This window comes from Nipponia nippon, unplaced genomic scaffold (genome assembly GCF_047370975.1).
Source record: "Nipponia nippon isolate SJK-2023a ecotype South Korea unplaced genomic scaffold, ASM4737097v1 scaffold_4, whole genome shotgun sequence".
In the NCBI taxonomy this organism is placed as follows: Eukaryota; Metazoa; Chordata; class Aves; order Pelecaniformes; family Threskiornithidae; genus Nipponia; species Nipponia nippon.
The window spans coordinates 63,430,304-63,453,566 of record NW_028262358.1 but is presented as its reverse complement, the minus strand read 5'-3'; the positions used below and the strand labels follow the sequence as shown (position 1 = coordinate 63,453,566).

The 23,263-nt window shown below is 42.9% G+C and overlaps 2 protein-coding genes across 8 annotated transcripts in view; one reads left to right on the top strand and one right to left on the bottom strand.

Moving 5' to 3' along the window:
• Window positions 1–3,584, top strand: part of MYB (MYB proto-oncogene, transcription factor) — a 28,602-nt gene extending 25,018 nt beyond the window's left edge. For all 6 annotated transcript variants that reach the window (XM_087774060.1, XM_087774059.1, XM_087774054.1 and 3 more), the window contains one exon: window positions 2,141–3,584. In XM_087774060.1, coding sequence (XP_087630186.1) covers window positions 2,141–2,257 — 117 coding nt within the window. In that variant the 3' untranslated portion in view covers window positions 2,258–3,584. The remainder of the gene's footprint in view (window positions 1–2,140) is intronic.
• Window positions 1,670–23,263, bottom strand: part of AHI1 (Abelson helper integration site 1) — a 127,083-nt gene continuing 105,489 nt past the window's right edge. Inside the window, exons 26-27 of one of the 2 annotated variants that reach the window (XM_087774044.1) lie at window positions 12,678–12,716; window positions 11,854–11,933 (exon numbers count right to left, since the gene is read on the bottom strand). In XM_087774044.1, the coding sequence (XP_087630170.1) occupies window positions 11,886–11,933; window positions 12,678–12,716 (87 nt within the window). In that variant the 3' untranslated portion in view covers window positions 11,854–11,885. Of the gene's footprint in view, window positions 1,783–11,853; window positions 11,934–12,677; window positions 12,717–23,263 lie in introns of those variants that run through there. The other variant, XR_015708079.1, reaches the window with a different exon arrangement.

Here is a 23,263-nt window from a genome sequence, read left to right as displayed (position 1 = left end):
AAATGATGGATATTCTGGAACTACCAACTGCTTTTGAGGTGTACAGACCAAATCTGACTTCTAAGTAAATCTAATGGCGTTGTATCAGGCATTAGTTTGGTCCCAGATGCAAATACCTCTGAAATAACAGGGTAAAACATTCACAAGTGCCTGAGTCCCACTGAGGATCAACAGGAGGCTGTAGGTTCCCAGCTGATGTAGGTGCCTTTGAAAAAGTTACCCTGGAAGCTGTTTAACCAAAACATAAAAGAAGCTGTGGCATGTTGCATGCATGTCTGCGGCGCGCAGAAAGTATGTCACACCTGCTTTTTTGGCTGTGGCATGTGCCCTAGGCTGAGCCACAGCACAAAGTATACAGCCAGCCCAGGTTGAAGCACTCCAGAAAAGAGGTGCGTGGCATGTTTGTTAGCTTCACAGATGCGGCTTTCCCACAAAAAGCTGCAGAAAGGTCATGATTTGAGGCTTGACCTGGTTCTCCTTCACACGAGGAACTCCCGTCAGAGACAACATTTGGAACTTGTCTACAGAGAAGAGAAAGCCATGTCTAGGGAAGCCCAGCAGAAGCTTACAGAGGACTAACATGCTTGCCCTCATCTTGGCCACACTGCTTATTTATTCATTAGTTTTGTCCCTTCTAGACTGTAAGCCCTCCGAGGCAGGGAAACTCGGTCCCTGTGTTTGTACCAGTGCCCTGATTAGGGCATGTTATGAGAAATTATCTGTATTTCATGTTGCGCAGCCTTTTACTCTCCATATGTCTCAGATAACACTGTTTACAGTCAGAAGAGCATTCTCTAAACATTTAGGCCAGAGAATAATTTGAGGATCCTCTTGCACAGTTAGCAACTAGAAGGAGCAGCATGAAGAGCCACAGGCATGCCGGCACAGTTCTGCTCTTAGCAGACAGTTTGCAGTCCACTAAATTATGCTTCACGTTGGGAAGGCTTTGGCCATCTCGTTGAGCAATGTAGGTCTTGAACTGCAAAGATGATCCTTTTTGAAAGCAGAGGAAAATAGAGAAGGGTTTCTCCTGGCTTGTCTTTGTTGGTGGATCTTGGGCGTAGACCTTCTCAATCTTCAACAGTACTGGGATCTCCTCACTGGGAGGCAGCTTTCCGTTAAGCACAGTTGTGTGCATTTTTGGAATTCAGGGTATTCATGCAACTAGCTCCATATAATAATAGGGTTTTTATTCAAGGCTTAGTGAGTATCTCGACACGGAAAAGCAGACGCACTGTGTAAGTGAAAGAGTTCAATAGAAAAAAAATAAGCGTGTGTAAATGTGTGTGTATACTGATAAATTCCAGGAGCTTTGAAATTTCATTACTGTTTATAGCTCAAGGCAATGCGAAACAGCTCACATGTGTAGTGAGTACATAAATACAGTGCGCGCAGCCCTCTGCAGATATGTTTATCTCACTTTAACATTATACTAAATGGTGTCTGTAACCTCCATAAATACCACAAGAAGTGAAATGGCTTACACAATAATTAAAATGCTGTTTCTGCTGAGAGTCGTCCCCCCACACCCTCTCTTCTCCTTCGCCAGAGGAGCTCTGCTAATGGGCGCGTGCTAATCGCTGTGCACAGGTGAAAGCAGCTGTGAGCACGGGACTTTTTGTTAGCTGCGGTCAGGCTGCCAAGATTGTCAGGTTCGTTTAGGGAACGCAGGGGCAGAGCAGCTGTATTTCTAGAGTGAAGGTCCGGCAGGTATTTGTGCGTGGTGGTGGCACTGAACTGCGGGCTTTAACCTGGCTGTGTCCTGTTGACTGTAAAGTCCACCTGCAAATAAATTCTCTTTTTAGACCTTTCACGGAAAGGAGAGATTAAAGGCAAGGCTATAGTATGGCCTTGTAGAGAAGACACTGTTTGAGAGAGAAGTGGGGAGGTTTGGATCCTGGCTCTTGTGGTGTGTCCCTCTGCAGGTCGTCTGGTCCGCTCACTCCTCCGGTTGCTAACTGAGAAGTGGGGGTGATATTTTTTTGCCTGTTGTGTTGAGATTTCAGTTTCTCTGGAGATGGGACAACATCCTACTGTGTGTTCACGAAACACTTAATTGCGAGCGGGCCTGGCTTCGGCTGGGTCTACGAATAAATTACATGCTGTTCACCCCAAATCTCTCTGCCTGCTTCTAATGTAGCATCTGAACAACGCCTGGGAGTCAGCGTCCTGCGGGAAGGTCGAGGATCAGATGGCCCTGACGGATCAGGCACGCAAGTACATGGCCGCCTTCCCCACCCGGACTCTGGTGATGTGAAAGGGTCGACGGACAGAGAAGCATTATGGTTTTGAGAACACTTCACCTCCGCTGGGAAATTCCTGTTCCTCTGCATGAAAACTTTTCATGAATGGGAGAAGAGCCTATCTTTGTTGTGGTACAACAGTTGGGAGCAGCACAAAGTGCATTTAGTCACTCAGCATATATATTCTTGTTGGATTTCACCCAACTTAAGAGGATTTTTTTTTTTTTTTAATAAATGATACTTGCCTAAATTATTAGGTATTAAGTTTGAATCAGTAATTAATGATCTTAAGTGCAGACTTACAATAAGGGTAATTTTTTTGTACTTCTTGAGATCAAGCAGACCTAATACACCAGTATTGTTATTTCAGTGATGTGCTAGCCAGGGGTGGGGTTTTGTTTCTTTTTTTATTTTCTTTTATAATAAAAGAGCAGGTACTCAAACAGATGTATTTTAAATCACTGAACAAAATGCATTGGTGTAAAATACTGAAGTGAAAAGCATTACTACAAACGCTAGTCTGTGCAAAGGGGGAAAACTGATCAAGATCGTGAATGCTCAAACATCCATGCCTCTTGAAATACTCTCTCATTCTGTTATGGTTCTAGACCATTATACATTGTGTGTTTCTGTTTGGGGGGGGTAATTAGCTTGCTTTAAAAAAATATTACTGTATGAAACATAGATTTATGAGAAAAATTATATTTTTATTCAGTAATTTAATTTTGTAAATGCCAAATGAATACTGTGTTTTGCTGCTACAGACCTTAGCGTGTAGACATGCTGCTAGTGTAAAAGGAGCAGTAGAGCTTTATATGGAAAGAAAATAAATGTTGATGTTAGCTAATTGACTATGCACTAGCATTTCAGACCTTTTTTATTTTAATTTTTTTACATCATTTATATTTTCCCCCCTTTTTTTTTATAAGCAATATTTTTGAACACTGTTCCTGGGAGATTTTTTTTTTGTCTGGATGTGTTGTTTTGTTTCTCATTGGTTTGTAACAGCATGCATTGCACCTTCATATGTTTGGGAGAACACTGTCTTGTTCGTGTTGTCTGTTTTGTTCCATGTCTAGCTAATTGTTCCCTAACTTGGGTCTTGTGTACTGAATCAGGTTCTTAGAAATATATGGTTCTTTGTACTGCCATACCAAATCTTTATCGATATGGCAAAACACTGATTTGATTTTATTTTATTTTTTTATTGTTTGGTTTTTTTATAACAGCCTCTGACTTTGCTGCCTTAATAGCATTTGGTGCAGCTTCATCTGCACTTAATTTTTTATACAACAATGTACTGCCTTGTAGATAAATAAAGTGTGGTCTTTTTTACTTAAACCTGCATGATCTCCTAATCTTCTTTGTGTTTAGTGTTTTGGTGGTGTTGTTATAGGCAACAATCAAGCCAAGAAGGTTTTTTCCAGCACGCTTAGATAAGTAAGGAATAGAGTTTTGCACACGGTAGGTAGCCTCAACGTCCTCGGTTCTCATTGATTGTTAAGGCAGTGGAAGGAGCACAGCACAAAACAGTAAGCATTTAGCCTGTTGTGGACTTGAGGCACATCGGTAGTGATACCAAAGTCCAGGTCAGCTTCAGCCGGTGGGAGCCTTACTGCATCTTTTGTGCAAAACTGCTCTTCCAAAATGCTGGATAATTTATTTCTTCATCTAAGACCATCAGATCAGGAACCAACTGAATAAGAGCAAAATATTCTGGAGTTCCTACACTGTAGAACATATGTTTTCATGCTTGTCTTAAGAAACCAGAGGTGAGAATATACTTTGAAACTTGGTGCGTTACACTGCACAGCAAATAATTGGACAGACTTGCAGAGCCTCATGCAGCATAAGCACTGAGGACAGTCAGCCCCAGCAATGCTAGAGAGTAAAAGCAATTGCCAACAAAATGAAAAATGAGAAAAAAGATGCAACCTGCCAGGAAAAGAACTGCATTTTATTTAGTAGCTTGAAAATAAATTGTGTGCTGAAATGTTAAGTTGATGCAAGCGCTTCAAAGTCAGACTGATATTCTTGCGAGCAGACTTCAGCTCCATGAAGGAAGCAATTCCTATTTCCAAGCGTGCGTAGCCATGTATGGGCTGAGAACCCCCAAAGGCGCCTTCCAGTCCTTTTTACTCCTTCCCCAGCAGCCTGCCTAGTCCTCCCAGCTCAAGCCATGTGCTGGCCCTCACGCCATGCAGTGCACAGAAAAGGAGGAGCAAAAAGGCGTTTTTCACCCTCTGGAGGGTCCCTTCTCGCATGCTTTTGGCTTTCGGTGTGAGAAGGGAGTGGTGCTTGCAGCAGCCTCCTCCAAGTTTTGCCTGTTTCCATCTATCCCCCATGTGCAGTTTGGGCTCTCGCCGAATCCTGGGGGGGGCCCAGGGAGAGCCAGCCCTGAGGTAGCTTCAGAGCGATTACCCCAGGCAGGACCCCGGCGCTATGGATTACAGAGAAGGGGAAGTCTGTGAGAGCACTTGCCTGTGCAAAAGCTGCGGGCTCACACCGTAAAAACGCTTGTGCAAGATGCGAGGGAGCGCTGCAGGACTCGGTGGTGTGCAACTTGGGAAGAGGGAAAGGTCTGCCTTTGAGGCACGCCACAGCTTAAGCAACGCGTTACAGCTTAAAAGAACAAAAAAAAGGGAAAAAGAAACACCAAGCTTACAACAGGTCTTTGAGGCAAAGCTCTTGCCTTGTAGGGCTCCAGCTGTAACTGCACCAAGCGTGGCTGAGTTTAAACAGATCATTATCTAGTGCCCGGTGCGGAGCGGTGCCGGGAAACATGGAGGCTCACCCTGCAGGTGCCCAGCGTAAGGATTGGGTTTTTTTTCCCCCTACACCTTCAATTGCTTTAAAACCCATTTTTAACATGCAAAACCATTGCAATAATTGTCTTGTTCATGGGTACACTTAGAGCTAACACAGAGGAAAATGTTTCTTTTCCCCCTCATTTCATTGAAAATGCAAAACACTCAGTAGATTAAGGCTGATTTGCATATGTTTCTGCATGCATGTGGTGCTCAGCATGAGCGAAGGAAGAGGCTTTGTTTGAATGCTGTATCCCAGGAACCTGGTTATTTTTCCCCCACTGATACTCGATAAAGTTTCCTTTGTAACAAAGTGCCACCTCCTACATGTCTTTCTCACACAAATACCCCCATGTGACCATGTTCTGCTTACCGCCTGAAATACACATCTTTCTTTCAGAGAGAGACCCAAGAGAAGTCCTACCTGCCTTTTAAATTCCGTCTTGAGCATCAGTCAGGTGAGACCTATCCCAACACAGGTCCACATAAGAGGTCTTGACGATGGCTATTTGGCCTTGCAGTGGCCCTTTGCACAGGTGGATAGCCATCCTGGACCCATTTAAATCTAGAGTAACCTACCAAAAATAAGGGAAAACAGGTTCAGTCAAGTTCTCATTTAATCGAGAGTAGATATTTGGCTCAAATACCTATTAACCTTTTTTCTTCACTGTAATTATAACTTAATAATGTTGTCAGTGGGAATTCTTTTGATTTCTGAAAAGAATTTAAATTATCATTTCAGCATGTGCCACTAATTAAAAATTAAGAGGCAAGGGAGCCAGGGCAAAAATAAAGGAAAATACCAGAGCGTGAGGTGTTTCCCAGCTAGACCCTGTAATTCTCCAGCTCTCTATGCAGAGTCCCAGGGGTTCAACTCCTGCAGGTCTGACCTATGTGACAGCTATAAGCCTAAACTGAAAAAGTGCCAGAGCTTGGACTGGTTTGGGAAAAAACACTACAGCTTGAATGAAAGAGCAGACTTCATAGTTCGGAGCCAAAATAACAAGTCTGCTGAAGGGTAAAGCACAGAGCGCAGCATTGAACATTCGGTAGCATAGAGTGATCTTTCAAAAAAGCCAGAAGAAAAGGATTTTTTTTTCCTCAGTATTTGCAGTCTTCATCCTCATCCAGGCCAGCTAAGTCAATGGCCACCAGCCCTCCCTCAAGCCCACACAGTCAGACACATAAGCAAAGGATGTTTCTGTAGGGTTGTGACTGGAGCATCACAATCATCACCTCCTCTTAAGCCACATGCAATTGTATTTCTGCCTCAGCCCTGATTTGAGACAGGGGTGACGGCAAAGGACAGAAAAAGCCCTTGTTCCTAGAAATCTATTTAAAATGGGTTGTTTTTTCCTAAAAACATCCAAAAAATGGAAAAGAGCATGTTAAAAATATTTCAGTTCAGGAAAGAACAGTTTTGAGGCACTGGTCTGCATCTTGCTTGCCTCCTTGTTTCCTAGCATGGGTGGATTCAGCTGATAGCCCAGCTGTTCCTGGGGAGCAATGGTGGCATTTTGCCTGGGTGGTCAAGGAAAGACACTGGCCACATCTTCCAGTCAGCAGGCTAATGTCTTAATGCAAACAGAAGCGTGTTTCCTGACCAAATGCAGTTGTTCCCTTTGTTTGCCTCTTTTCTTTGAACTTGACTTCGATGTCTCAGCAGTTTTCACTGAAGACCATGGTACCAGCAAACTTCGTGACTTTTTTGCTCTCAGTGACTGACGTGGGTAAGATAATGAAGATAGACCGTAGAGGTCCAAATTCTGCTTTCAGCCATGTTTGCAAGCCAGCAGTGGTTGTACAGCTCATTGTTAAGGACTGTAAAATGTATTCACTCTGCTGTTATTTTTCCATTAATTATTTGTGATCAGGTAGTTGTTTTTTTCACAATCCCTCTTGATACATGACATCTCTACAAGGCATTTTTCCAATCCATTTGATTATCAGAACAATTGCTGATTTTTTAGGTTATTGTTTAAAAGACCCTCTGCTTCTCAGACTGCACGGATCCACATTTACAGACTAGCTGGACTCACACCTGAGGAAATGTCATTTCATGGGGAAACAACTTTTACTGCTTGATTAAATTACTACTCATCGCTACAGCTCCGAGATGCTCTCTGCGCACACATCTGTCAGAGAAGCCCTCGCAAACAGCGAAAAAGAAAGTTTCAGGAAGCTCTCCCCAAACAGGTTTCTGCACTAACCATAGAGACCACCTCTGCATCTCCCGGTTCCTGCCGGCCCAGCTGCCAGCCTGCCGTGGCCCTCCCGATAAAGTCAGCCCCGAGAGAGTCTTGAAAGGGTGCCTGCAGGTGTGCTTTCCTGCCCGCGCCTATCTCTCCCCGCTGCCTCTAATGTTTCATTAACTCTCTCATCAGCGTACATCAGCATAGGAGTTATCTGAAGGCAAAGGGAGGCCGTGACTATTTAAGCGATGGGTTTTCGGTATCTGTGTTTCTACGAGCTCAAGGCGGAGACCTCAGAGGCGCCGGCTCAGCCTTCCTGTGCAGATAAAGGGTGCTGCTAGCCTGTGCTGCCGGCAGGGAAATGGAAATCTGCACGGGGTTATAGCTCCTACCTGCCCAGCCAAGCCTCGCTGCACCTAAGAATAAAACAGAGAAACGGCCATGGTTTGCTGCAATCAAAGGCCTAAAATATCTTTCAATGAAGTAATAAAGACGATACTTTGCTTTTCTATTCAGCTCTGCTCATCCTCCTGGCCATCCCCTCTGCCCCTGTAGCTGCTTCTGGTGGGCTCAGCTCCATTTCACCAAGGCACACACCCCTGATGGGGTCTGGCCCAAACCCCACTGAAAACTGATTGAAAAAAGTCACTGGTCTGCGTAACCTCAGTGAGCCCAAGCCCACACTTTGTGAGGGCTAAGGGCAGGGATCATTTCCCTGCCCATGGCTGACAAGCCCCTGCCATCCCCACTCCGGAGAGGCCCCCGCGCACTCACGACGGTGCTCCTGTTACCTCCAGGTTCAGGATCACCTTCACTGAGAAGCGAGCTCTGGTTGTATCTCAAGTAACGTCCTCCAGTCAAGCCCCATCCGTGCACAAAAGCCTCTCACTGGGGGTGATTTGTCCCAGGCCTAGAGGCCCACCAGGAACGGGAGGGACGGGCCACGTTACGCTCAGCTTCGGCATCCTCTCAGCAGCTGCCCACCTACCCAGGACGGGGACTAGTTCTCCTGCTGCCCCATGAACGTCCCGCGGCAGGACCCCAGGAGCAGCAACTCACGGGGAGACCTCTTGAGCTAGCGCTGACGCAGGCACACCCTTAACTTTCTCTAATCAAAGAGGTTAGAGTAATCCTTTCCTCGCCAACCTCTGATTTGTGGCCACATCCTCTAACAGAAAACCCATAACAAATACAAGCACAGTTCGTACGGTGATAAGCTACAGAACCAATGTGATAGTCACCCCTCCATCACGGCTCTAAAAACCATCGCTTCCTAGCGCAGGCTTTCATTGCATCCCGTTGGTGTAGCTACTGTTCGGATCTCAAAAAAAAGCCCCACTGCCACAAGAGAGGAGTCGACCTGGCACACACCTGCCCCGCGATTTTGCCACAGGCATCGCAAAGCAGCAAACTCGCTTACATGATGATTAAAATAAGCTGCTGGATTTCCACCCCCCCCCCCCGCCCCATTGTTAAGTTGTCACTTCTGAGGTTTGCTATGCTGTCTGTCTGACATCCAAAAAATAGCTGTTACCATCCTCTCTGGCAATTGATCAATGGAGCAATGAGGGTTTTATGTGACAGCTTGAATGGATTGAATGTGAAATTTTAAATGATACCTTGATTTGCCTTCCTAACTGTCAGAGTGGTACAAGCTCTTCTTCCTTCCTCTTTAACACCCGTAACTGACTTTTTTCAAAGGATTTCCAATAACAGAAATCAGCTTTTGTCTAGAGCACAGGAAGTTGTCCAGAAGGCTCGATGTCCCACAACATGCTCCTGCACTCTCGAAGTTGATGCTGAAGGTGCTACAACTTCAGCCCTGCTATGCCAAAGCAGGTTTTCATACCCTAAACCAAACATCCCCGTAGAACTGAGCTTTGGGGCAGAAGGAGAGGCTGACTGCTACACAGGTAGGTTTGGACTTCATGGTTTTCTAGTAGTTGTGAACACAAGCTGGCAAAGGGCAGGTCACCCTAGTTCTGGAGCAATGTTCAGGTGCTACAGTGATGAGGATGTTATGAGAAGCTGCATGTAGAATAACACAACCGAGCAATACAATGTATTGCCCTTGCAGTTTCCAAGTCCCTGAATCTCCTGAGGTAGTTTGCGTTCGTTAGAGAGCTGCTGCAAGCCAGCAAAGGCAGAGCATTGACTTCCCTGGGAGGTGATGATTTTCCTTTATGTTTACTTACATTAAGTAAGTGCATGCAAATATATATATCTCTATATATACATTTATTTACCCTACTAAAAATAAAGGAAGGATGTTTTACTGAGGAGGCCCAAATCTCAACCAGCGGCCTGAATCTGTCACAGGGTGTATATCGTGTGCTTGGGTCATGGAGACTCTCAGCTGCCAGAACAGGAATCGTAAAGACAGAATTCGGACAAACATCAGGCTCCCCACTCAGAAAAAGAGAAAACGATCCAAACAAGAGGTTGCTGTGAGAACATCTTCTGTGATGAGAACTGAAACTGCAAGTCACTGGTTTTCATTGAAAGCAATGCAACCAAGAGTCTGAAATCAGTCATGTCCCCCAACTGATGAGTCGTCTGAAATCTGCCACCTTCCAGAACATATGGATCCTGAGATCTCTCAGCTTCCTCATTTGTGATCACAGATTTCTGTAAAAGGGTGTTTCATGATTAAAATCAAATTAATAATAATAATCACAAAGACATCATGGAGAAAAACATACACTGAAGTTGTCCGAGGTGTTTTCTTTTCCCCAGTGAATAATGGATTAATTTCTGAATTTTTATGATACAAGTGATTTCACACAAAGCCATTTGTGTGAGAAGTTAGGCTGTCAGAGGTTTGTACAGATACACTGCAGTTTAGAGTGGACTGGACTTAATTTCACAATCATGTTTTAACCTAATTCTTCCATGCCTGATACAAGAGTTTCCAGCCAAGTCAATGGGAGCAATCATGTGAATAACACACACAGGTTTGGGCCTGAAAATCCCTACCACCCTCATTTGTGGGTCAAGGTTGGTCTGCTTGGGGAAAAACACAATGCAGTGCCAACAGTGAATGGCCTTTACATGGTCCATTTCCGAGAGATATAATGATACCACCAAACCACCAGGACTGTATGCACATAATGAAAAGTGACAATGCAGTCATTTGTGGAGGATATAAGACAGCCACGGTAGTTAGGGCAACATTTGCATAATCACATTAACTTTAAGGACCTACTTTAAAATTGACCTAACAATGGCTGTCATTGTTTAAAGCCACAGCTGTCCATGCTGATCAGACAATATGCTTGGTCAACTTGTGTTGCAGCCATCTTCTTCAGGAGGATTTAGAAAGTTTGACTGAAAAAATTGTGGGCTCCAGGGCATCCGGTGAATATTCAGACTCCCATCGTGGTTCAGGTATCTGGGAATCCATGGCTTTCAGAGCTGCACAACTGTTGCATTTTTGTTGGGACTGATATAATTTATTACACAACTTTATTTTGCAGAATTGTTCATCAAGGTTGTTTTTAAACAGCACATGCAGATTACTTATTAGCTGCTAAGAATATTACAAAACACGGATAGTCTGAGCCCTGGTTATTTTAGGCTTGCTTGAGTTACTTGCTTGAGTTACTTGTTTGATTTGAAACAAATCAAAACTTGTACTCCAGACACGCCACTTCAGCCACATGTTCCTTCTACACATATAGGGAACAGTGGACCATTTTGATCTTCCTACGTGCCTTACACAATCATCCCCCACCGCAAAATTGCTGATATTCAGCCAAAAATGTACCTGGCGAATGTGCTTCAGTAGAAAAATACTTACTTAAATTATCAACACATTTCAGGTTAGTTGGCCATATGCAAAGTTCTGATGAAAAACCAGACTCTTCTTAGCTAAGATTTCTTTTTCTTGTTCTCATTTGTTTTAGAAAGGCAGCCTTGTCCACCTTGAAAAACATGTTTATTTTAAGTATTTTTAGGATTCTCAGACAAGCAAGGTGGTAGTGGATTAGCTGCAGGGAACTCAAAGTTTCAGTTAGAGTGTGTCTTCTTTGAATAACACTAACCACAGGTAGGAGAATGACTAGAGCACACACTCTAGACTGGAAAACAAATAAAGAGAAATATCGAAGAAAAAAAAAAGTTGTAGCAAAAACGGTTCAGCCCTTTCTGAGAATGAGGTTGAGGAAAACTAGTTTCTCCTTGCCCTGGTAGGCCTAGTTAGCATAGCCCCTAGCATGAGTCCATGAACTTTAACTGACTTTTTGTTTTGCATTGCATATACCTGTGATTAAAAATCCATTTAGTCTCCACACTGTCACTTGGTCTTAAACCATGATATCCAGTTAAAGTACTTTTACATAGCTTTCAATTAAGAAACTCTCCTGCCTCCGTGCTGTGGATCAGGGACTCGAAATTTTACACAGGACTGTTGTTTGTGGCTCTATTTCCTATGAAGATCCATATAAATTTGACCAGGTCATGCCCTCTGAGCATTTCATTTGGCACAGGAGTACCAGAGGCTCAGTCCAGTTTGGCAGCTCCACTCCTTGCAAACCCCCTGGGCAACGCTCACCACCCATTTGAGGCGCGGGGGCTGCAGCTGGCCATCCGTGGCCCTGCTCCTCACCGTTGGGGGCCGGTGCGGTGTGGCACAGCGGCTCAGCTCAGCTGCCTCGGTCTCTAAAGTGACCTCCTGCTGCCCCTTGCTGAGCCTACATGGGAAGAAGGAGGTTACCCGACATGAATGCGGAGGGATACAGAGCAAGGTGGGTGTAAAGGCAAGTTGGAAGCAATGGGAACTACTGGCTAGGAGCCAGATGTAAATGTGTGTCTGAGTGTGTGCACATACATAATTGTGACTGTGTAATTAAGATTAGTATTACAATGCATGTGCAGAAAAGTGGGGAGTGAGGGGAGGGTGAATTAATTGCATGGAGAACCTCAATTCTGACTCCGCTAACTTTGAAGTACTTCACTCCCAAGCCTTAATGAGCTTTTAATTTATACTTTAAATGATAATTTACCTTTTGATTATTCAAAAGATGGGCAACATTCTACACCAACACTTTACATTCAAGCAAAGTAATTGAAATGATGCAAATGCCTTTAATGAACAGATATGCAGAATGTCCTTAGTTAAGCACAGGTAAAGTGAACAAGCATATTAATATAGGCAAAGCTTCCCTAACCACACTGTTATTTATATTGTAGGCACTTAGTTCATCATGAGGCTCAGCATTCTTTCCTCATACTCATATCTGAACATATTAAGGCTACTGGAATAGTTCAATAGCATTACAAGAGAACTGCAGATAGAGCAAAGATAGGGATGAGATCTGTGAAACTTCTTCAGAAACACCTATGCTGTTTCAGCACTTCTATGCTGTTTCAGTACTTCAGAAACCCCTGTACTTTGGGACTGAAAGAAAATACAGCTTCATATCACTTAGACTTACATGCATTTCCCGCACCAAGGAAAGCCTCAGAGTTGAGTACTGTTGAAAGAAAAAAATGCAAGGGTTGTGCCATGCGGTCTTCTGACAGTCAAAATCAATCTTTGGCAGCAAAAATTATGTAATACCTTCATTTGATCTTATTTTAGGTATTCCAAGAACTATGGCAGTCCCTTTATCTTAAGTCAATGTCAGGATTCATCGTGTAATTTTTGCTTTTGGAAATCAGCATTGGGCTGCTCATACACTGCCATGGATTTGGTTATTACTGAACACAGTTCTATTGCAATTAGTTAACTAGATATTTCATTATACAAAAAGTCTTGCATAAGTTTGTGCAGGGATCCAGGACTGAATGGTCGTTTTTCATTTTTCAATATGGCAAGGATGACATTAGTAGCCCTGGGATTTCTGTCTAGAAAAAATCTTAATATTTCATAGGAGAGACCACAATGTGTAGAGCACAAAGGGATGAACTAGGGAATCCATTAACGTGCTCAGTCAGTGGAGTATCAAACCCCTCCTCATCATCAGACATGTCCAGTACCACCTGTCTATCAAGAATATTTCTGCAGTCACACTACAAAACACATGCCATTAGATACCATTCCCAGCGCACCCTCACATACAAGCCCATTCAATACGGGCTAAAAACAAAGCTTTACCAAGTGAAAGGCTAACAGCAAAACGGCGTAGCATTTAACTCAGGCCTTTTCCACTAACTTGGCCCATCCAAGGTTTGTACATCTAAAAAGGAAGTTCTCTTCAGAAAATCACACTTGCCTTGCAGGCTCAGTCCATTTGAGGTACAAACTTGCCCATTTGTATGAGCAATCAGCATTCACTTTCCTCAGTTACCACTATTTGCTGACAGATTAGAGTATTTCAGGTTTCAGCTCTACCGTTTTACACAGACTGTACCACTTACACTAAATGCATGTCTGATTGGCAAACAATTTGAAATTATGTCAAATATGAGCTCACAACAACATAAAAGTGCCTATTTACAAATAGCAAGTATGGTAAAAAGTACAAACTGTAAATGTTACATTAAATTCAACCTGTCTTTAAGACAATAATTAGCTATTACTAATACATCTGGATGTAAAATGAGGCACAGGAGTAGCATTGTAACTGCTCCATGTGACTCTCCAACCAAAGAGAAATAGTGAGTCATTTATCTTAATGATGTCAATATGCTGCCAAACATAAGATAAAACTGCAGAGTGTGGATAGAAAGCTCAGAAATCCATTCAAGCACCATGCAACATGCAAATTCTCATCAGCTATCATGAAAAGTGACTCATTTACAACAGAGTAAGACAAGGTTTATAGGGAGAGCAATATTTTTATTAGACTACCTGATACAGCTTATTAGACCAATGGTTGCACTAATGCAAAGATACTACAGACTTTGATTTTCTCCGTAGCAGATAACAGAATCTCACTTGCACCCTTAGGCAATCACAGCTACAAAAGCATTCATTAATTACATGACACACACAGGACAAAGTGATGTCCCATGACTACATATGAAACTAGTGGTGCAAAATGAGTATTGGCAAGACCCTCCTACACAAAGTTAAATGTGGCATTAACACCACATGTTAGAAGGTCTAAATAGCACGGATGTGTAGGAGCACACTGTATATATACTAAACCAGCTAAGATCCTCCGTCCAACTAGTATCCTATTTTGCCTTACACAGCATGGTGGTACCTGTTGCTGTAGAGGCAGGTGAGATCTATCTGCAAACCAGCAAAGTATTTTCTGCAGTGGTGGAGAAGAGGAAAAGCCGTTCTTTTTGGGGTACTGCATGTCTTGACGTGTGAGATTTTGTTAATCTTTCTTAATACCAAAAGTTATTTCATAGCCAGCTACCCATGTTATGCACATAAACATACATTGCTTAAAGACAGATTAGCATTAGAAGATCATAGGCAACTCAAAATAAAATTTAAAAAAACCCCAAGGTACCTCCTCCATAGCCCCCCCATACTTCATTGCAATATGCATGTGGGTTATTTTCAGCTGTTGTAACTCGCTGATCTCCATTTAGCAACTTCTGTATTTTTTCCCCCTTTTTATGGCACTTTGAAGGCGTGGGTTTGTAGAGCAGCGATGTAAAACAACAACCTTAGAAAACAACCTAAATTAAGCATCTGTTCATATCATTGAAAAAACAGGGAAAAAATCAGATGTCTTTTGCTTTTGATAGTGTTTTCAAAGCCCACGCAAACAGTGCATAGCTCTTTAGCTTTTCCGTTGGCTATTTTGGGTTTTTCCCCCTGTTTAAAGTCCTCTCACGGAGACTGTTATCCTACAAGTCTTATGGTCCACTCACATTTAAATATCTGAGCTCTTAATACTGGTATTAAACTATGGTTTATTTCTATCACAACAGCAGTCAAAATGCCACGGAGGACCTTATTGTATGAGACAGTGTAACACAGCCCCAGAAAGTTCCCGTTGTCTCAAGCAAAATTTGCTGTTACGAGATTTATTTAATAGCATTGCGTTGTCGTGAGAATAGATCTTGCCCCTTCAAAGAGTCCGTGCATTATCTGCTGCTCCGCAACGGGCAATGAAGTTACCTTCACGGGCAGATGGGACTATTTATTTTCATCATACAGTAGCATATTATGACATAAATCTATAGGGTCTCTGTGAGAACTTCTCTTGTGAGCATACATCAAGCCGTACAGTCAGAGCTCCCGAGCGATCCTTTGCCTTGCATTGGATTATTGGAAGAGCTACAACAGGTCCTCTGTCGAGGAGCTACACTAATGATATTGCATGGTATGTTTTATATAGTGGCAGCTTGTCCTTTCTGCATACAAGTCACTCAGTTTGGGAGTCCTTCCATGCATTCATTGTCTCTTTCAAAAGAAGGGGAAAAAAAAAAAAAAAAAGGAAAGAAAGAAGGGAGGGAGGGAAAAATCTCAAGCTATTTCTTTCAAGTCGAGACCTCCCCGTGGTGGCTAGGCGCATGCAGCCTGTTGCCTGTTTTGTTGCCTGCTCTGCCATGCTGTGTGGCAATGCAATAACTTTGATCCCCGGGGAGGTGAGGCGGAAGTTGGTCTTCACCATTAAATTTTTTTATAGATAGCAAAGTCCATCCTTCCACCTGCATCCAAAGCACTGAGGCAGCTGGCAGAACAAAGCGCTAGAGAAAAATAGTTGACCAGAATCTATCTGAAATTGCCAGCATACAGGTGCAGTCTTGTTTTTCATCTCAGTCACAGCAGTCCCTGGTGACTGTCAATGTTTTACTGAGACAAATTAACCCTTTTTTGCCTAGGATGGATCAGAGAAACAAAAAAAAAACCAGCAACCTGCCACCCAAGCTTAAAATTACACAAGTAGAGAAATGCAATAATCATGCCTGGTCCAGAACTGTGCCACAAATAACAAGGTTGCTACAAAAGTAAAAAAGAAACAGCAAAAGTATGGGGAAACTTTGCGTCTTGGGATTGCTGAGACTGTTCCAAGGTTAGCATGTTACTTCTAACACCTGAATGAGGTGGTAAAGATAAACAGAGAAATCACCCACTGCTGAAGCACCGCCAACTCCTGAGTGTAAAGGAGCAGTTGTTAAACAAGGACTAGTAAAACTGAACAATAAACTTGGATAAGCACTGTAGACAGGAAGTCAGGAAATATAAACAACTGAAACTAAAGATAAGAATTTGAGGATAGATAAGAATTCCCAAAGCTGCAATTCGGCTGAGCCGTCAACATTAAACATTCCTTCGGATCCTCAAGGAGAAGTGGTGGCCAAGGAGCCTTATGACTTTTAACTTTCTTCCTCAAAGAAGCCAGGGGAAATCCAAATGATCCGTGCAAAAGGCAGGACTGTTCCCTGCGATGCGATGCCTCATGCTCCTTCTCTGTCTGGTTGTGCAAGTCCTAAACTACGGGCTTCCACTACTGCCCTGAGGAGGTGATCCCACAATCCCAATGTTAGGATTTTTCCATTTACATGCAGCCTGTTTTGCTTCTCATTTTCATCTCATTCCTGCTATTTATACCCCCTCCATTAAAAATAAAATGTCCATTATTATTACATGTGTGTTCCAAATATTTACCTTGTTTTCACGTCCTCTCTAGCTAAATGGCTGTTATTAACCAAGGTATATTTAGTTCTCTGACAGCCTCTGTGGAAGCCACCTGTCGGTGATGGCAGAGCTGTTCCGAACACCTCCAGCCCTCCAGGGCCGGGCTCACCACGGCCGCAGAGGGGGAAACATCCTTGCCTCTTGCCACGGCCACCCGATACCTCAACATGGCACACTCAAAATGCACTGGCCTTTTCTCTTTCTCCAGTCATGCGATGAGCACATGTCTAACTTCACTAGCAGAGAAATTTCTTCCCTTGCAGCAAGTATATTTGGTCCAGGTTACTTTTTCCCCAGCATCAGTTTTTCCGTAGCAACTTCAATTAGACCTAACCACGTCTCTGATTTGTCACAAACACTGACAGCTTCCTACCCACCACCAAACGCCAAGCGATGGCAGGACAGAAAGGTCAAACAGGCAGGCAACATCTGGACTTGTTTTTATCCTCATTCTTTGGTGTGACCACGTTAGGAGGAGAGATAGGAGTATGAATTAAAAAAAGGGAGATTCTTGCTGCCTCGCTCTGCTTTTCTGCCAGGCTTTCTGCTTTCATGATTTCTCTGCCTCGGTTTCCAGGGTGGAGAGTTTGGAAGGATGCTCTGTGGCTGCTCTCCAGCTGTGACAAAGCTCAAACTCAGATCCACCAAAGCCTCTGTAGTTGTAAATAAGGCAGTTTTGGTAAACAGAGAGTAATGCATAGGTCTGGGACGAAAAGGACAAGGCAGACTGCAAGAGGGGGAAATGCTCGGTTGTGCTGGTACGGCAGGAGTTTGGCGCTGGTGTCAGAGCTGCTGAGGCCTACCTGATTCACTTCAGACAAGCCAGTTCACAACACCTCGCCAGCCCAGAGTTGGGGATTCTTGAGCTGCAGTCACATTCCTGGCCCTCAGCGAAACCGCCCACTCTGCTCCTTGGGAGCAGCGTCAAGGAAAGCGACGCCGCCAGACCCGAGAGGTGGAAGCCTGCCACAGGGCTGGGATTGCTGGGAAGCCAGGCCGTGATGCAATGCTTTGGCAATCGTCGGCTGCGCTGCAGTTAAGCTTGCACGGCTGTGCCAGTTGTGCCTTCCATATCCCTCGCTTTGAAGGATGCCATGCGCAGACTCAGTGAGAGGGAAAACATTTCCCTTGCCAAGACACTTCAACAGCACGTCTTGGACGTTTTGTTGGCTATAAAAGTAGAAAATACAGTTGGAAGGCATCTCAAGAGGTCATTGTGTTCATCCTCATGCTTTTAGGCAGCATCAAGCCTAAGAAGCATTCCTGCAACAGATTTTTTTAACCTCTTCTTGAATGTCTACAGTGATGGAGATGCCCAGTTTCTTCAGGCCTCTCTGTTCTTAACGTGATGCTTTCTCAAAGTCTTACCTGAACCTTCTTTGCTGCGGTTCAAGCCCATTCCTTCTTTTTTGATCAGCAAAATAATGGAGAATAATTTGTTATTTTCCTCTTTGCAGCAAGGTTAGTAGTTAGTATTAATAAATAATCATCCTCTAATGAAACGGAATGAGATTTAGAAATATCAGTCATTAGGAGCCTTCAGCTGAAAGGCAGTACAACTTGGTAATGTAGTATGACAAAACCTGCTCTCTGGCTGTAAAGGGCTCTTAAATCTAATATTTCAGGATTTAACTGGATTCACACTGTTAAATTGAAATTCCACAGCAAATGGAATTCTAGGCTTGCAAAACTATTTCCTCCCATTCATAAATCATATCACTTTGCATATATTTGAATGGTCAAACATCTATTTAGTCCCTGAAATGATTTGTTCTTTCATTAATGGAGACTAGATGAAAGCCACAGATAACAGCTCATAGTGATTGAACATAAAGTAAAACTCCTTTATTGTACAGGATCTGCAGCCCGAGCACCATGGCAATAATCTAATGATGCCAAAACTTGGATGCCCTTCAAATGCTTCAGCACAATAGGTGCTGTCAACATGACCTACACAAGGTACCAGCAACTGGGAAGCCAGAGTCTGAAATTACACTTTCCCTCTGCCACCAGCACCTAAGGGCAGTGCGGCGGGGGCACCCAGGAAGCGCTGTGCATGCAGAAAGCTGGGCAAGGGGCCAGCGCCACTCAGGCCCAGCCTATTTGCGCTACTCTTTCTTATTTAGACCCTCTAAAATCCGGCTGCCATCGAAGCCGCTGCTGAAACTCTCCCAGAGGTGAATCAGAGCCCTTGTTAGGATATTCAAGAGTGGTTAAGCCCAGCAGTTCCCACTGACTTTAGTGGGACTTGCGCAGCAATGAAGCAGTAAATATTTACGCTTGCAGAACTTCCACGTTTTAAAGTTAACAGGGGCTCAGCCTGGGTAAGAAGTGTGGGATGGATGTTATCCCTAAAGCTGCTCCAGCACTTTGGAGCAGACAGTAGAGGAGCTTTCTCAGGGCCAAGTGTGCAGCACACTATGGACAATAAAATATGTAGATTGAGTGCATTCAGCTGTACATCAGCAGCCCCTTTAGAAGAAATGTCCAGCTTCCATTGTTTGCTACCAAAACCCAGATTATTTTAATGGCTGGTGGGATTATTCAACATATATGCCATAAAATCTATACGTACTCTGGGTAGCTTAAAACTAACATACAGCTGGAGTGAATACATATCACTTGCAAGCAAAAAGTGATTTCTCAGACTGATACTTGGAGTAGATCTGGTGCTTTCAGAGGGATGTGGGAATAGGAAAGGGTGGGGAAAGTAACCCAACCAAAATATGGTGTAGTTAATTTCCTGACTATTATTTTCTTCCTTTCTGCCAAATGGTTGCATTCACTGACTACATTATTTCCTGAACAGAAATAGTGTTAATTCTGAGTTGCGGAGAAAGATTCCTCCATCAAGAAAAAATGTGAGATCATTACAACCATTCACCGACTGAGATCACAAAAGAAGAAAAATGGACAGGAAAAAAGGCCAAGTTCTCCAACAATGAGACATTTCCAGTTGGGCTGCAATATTTATTTTAGTTAAAACATATTGCTCAGTGAATTAATGAACTGAAGGTGCATAGGTCAGGACCCACCAGGAATACCCTCCTCTCCTATCATAGTATAAGGCTGCCTATTTTTCAAAAGCCTAAGTGGTTACAGCCTTTATTAGTCCCGTTTCTATCCAAAGATACTTCCACTCCTTAATGAGGGCATGCTTACAATTGAGATGAATGCTGGAATTGCAGCATGACCCTCCGAGCTTTGGATGTGGCGTTATTATTTCACGTACTGTAAAATAAGCACGGTCTCCTCAACTACTTCTTAACGCATTTCTGTTTTGTTATCGAATCAGCACACCATCCTATATGCTAGGCAGGCATTCCTGTTTGTGGGGGACAGCAACTTGGGTCCTTTCCTTGCCAGCTTATCCAGTATTTATCTTCTCTCTCTGTTTTGATGGTAATTATCACTTATGAATGCAAGAAACCTGAGGGGAAAAGTAACCTCTCTTTCCTTGCCATGGAACATACTTCAAGGCTTTGAGTTTTTCTGGCCAGACTCCCATCCCAGATTTTTGGAGCTCCAGTGGGGCTTGCTCTACAGTCTATGATAGCTGCCAGGGGAGAGTGTATTGTAATAAGTTATAGTCTCCAACTACAGCTGAATAATTCACCCTTACAAACAAAGGCCTTTTTCAGAGCTTTTTCATCTCGTGTCTGGCATTGCCAGCCCAAAAAATAAGATAATCAAAATTGCCTATCCGAACCGTAAGACTGAAAAACATGAATTTACAAAAGTAAATTAAAAAAACCCCAACCCCTTCAAAACTTAGTCCCACCATAAATAAGGACTATTTGCCAACTACTTACTGAGTCATATAGGTACGTGACAGCTAAACTTTTAAGATTCTGCTAGACAAGGGCTTGAGGACTGTACATTGTCAAGCCAGTCTTACACAGATTAGGTCTCAGGCTGTCTGCAGGAGAAATATTAGTATCTCCAGCTAAAGACAGGGAAATTGAGGTGGAGGTTCAGTTTACCCAAGGCCATGCCATAAATCATCGGAACAACACAATTAAAACTGAATAGCTATGGGCTCATGAGTTCTGGAGAAAGATTCGGGGTCAGGATTTTTGCTCCAGTTAGAGATTTATGACAGAGGAGATAATGAATAAAACACTTTCACTGTCATTTTTTCTCAAAGAAGGGCTGTTAAGCACCAACACTGATCTAGTGGGTCTTACAGATGCTATTTTAGAGGAAGAAAAAGGCAACTAATAATAGTACGCATAACACAGAGAAAGAAAGGAAATATATGACCATCTAATTTAAATGGTCCCAGAAATACTTCTTTTTGCTCTGTCACACTGCTGTCAGATAAAACGAAGCTTGTCCACAAACGAGAGAGAAAAAATAATAGACATGCTTTGTAACAAAATCACATGGACATAGATCACACCAAACAGGGCTGCCTAACCTCTTGCTTTCTGTAAAAACCTATACACGGTTCAGCACTGCTATCGTGTCTCCCATTCCTTATCTCCTTTCTACACTAACAAATCCAGTTCCTTCCATATCCTTCATCAGTTGCTAAACCTCTTGTCACCACTGCTGTTCCCTGGACCCTCTTCAGTTTGTCTACAAGTTTCAGTATGTGGTGCCCAAAACTAAAGCAAAGTATTCCTGCTGAAGCTTCACCAGCATAACCTGTAAAGAAATAATCATTTTCTGATATTACACATTTCATCCCTGCTAATATCAACACTCAGATGACTTTTTTTTCAAATAGACATACTGTGTTGTTGATTCATTTAGTTTGTGTTTGAACCTATCGCCTTTAACATTTTTCCACAATAAAACTGAAAAGGCATTTTATATTTTTGCCTTTTGTTCCTTCTTCCTCTACTTACTGGCTGCTATTTTACTGACTTGCACCATTACTTCCATTTTCCAAAATCATTCTTAATTCTGATTACGTCCAGCAAAGTGCCTGCAAACTCCTGGTGTCAGGCACAAGTTTTGTAAATACTACTACATCGTCCAGCTCATTAATGGAAATAGTGAATAGAAGTGACAGAGAACTGACCTCAGGGACCTCACTTGCAATATCTCCCTAGTATGATAACTAAACTTGGGTAACTCTTTTTTGAATGCAGCTTTTCTTTTTTAATTAGTTATGCATCAAATCCTCATGATAGTTTCATCTAGACCATATTTCCCCCCTTTGTTTATAAAAAATATCATATGAGACAGTATCAAAAATCTTACCAAAATAAAAATTTGTCACACTTAATATGCAGTGTTATTCACTTAGAGCAGCTACACTGCCAAAGAAGCAAATTCATTGGAATATTCAACATCAGTGTTTTTCAAACAAAGATTTTTCCTAAAAAATGGTCTTTAAATAAGCACAGAAGTTCTCTGTGAAAAACTGTCAACATTGTTGAAGTTTTCTGTGACAATGCAGTTACTATTTTTTTCAAAATTATTGTAAAATCACTGCTGGTATTTTTTATTAAATACTGATAAAGCATAACTTAGGCTAATGAATTAGGCCATTGAGTATTTAAACAACAGTTTCATATTAAAGTTAATTAATTTGCTTTCAGTTAAAAGCCACAAAACTAGATGTAAATTAAACCCAACAAAATGGAAACAACCATTTCAACATCTTTTGAGAAATCCTTTTCTTGGTTTTCAGACAGCACTAAGATTCCAGATCACAGCTTCAAATTTAACTTTCCAAAGCATTTCCAAATGCTTTTCATCCTAGAGCAGATATTTCAGCACCTTAGGACAGAAGCAGCAAAAAGCAGTTCCACTCACACTTTCCTAGTCAAAGGAAGTTATAATGATAGTGGCAAATAACTAGCCAACCAACCTAAACAAAAAAGCCAACCTTCAAAAAGGCCGGTACAAAACAAGACAGCTATATCAATATTTGCACAAATCTGTCCAGGAGTGAATAAGTTCTTTGAGTTACATGAGGCATGAGCGCACGAAGAAGTGAGTCACCCCGGCGATGGACGGCAGGGTGTCCGTCAGAGAGATAAGCGGTGTTTGATGCCTGGGCATCTGGCACGCTGCCACCCATCCCATTTCTCCATTTCAGCTGGAGTTTTACAGAGGAGGCGGGAGGCCAGCGGGGAACTGAGGGCGGCTGGGAGGGAGAATGGGAGCGGCACCACAAATTGCGTGTCCTTCCAGGAGCCCTTAATCTCGTGTGACATTTGCCACTGCTTACAAATCTGCGTATAGCAGGGCCTGTTTTCCACGCTGCTGCACTGTGCAGCAAAGAGACTACCAGTGTGCCGCTCAAGCACTTCTCCACTGGTTTTGCACAGGTTTGAATTACAAGCAAGTTCTCTTTGTCTCTTTTTCTTTCTCCCTAAACTCTTACTCAACTTGCAGGACTCAACCTGACCCTGCAAGACATCCTAACGCCAAGAAACTCCAAGTCGCAAAGGAACTCTGCAAGGGAGGTTAACCATCGTTCAGCTACAGTTTCAGGCAAATACATGTGTCTTC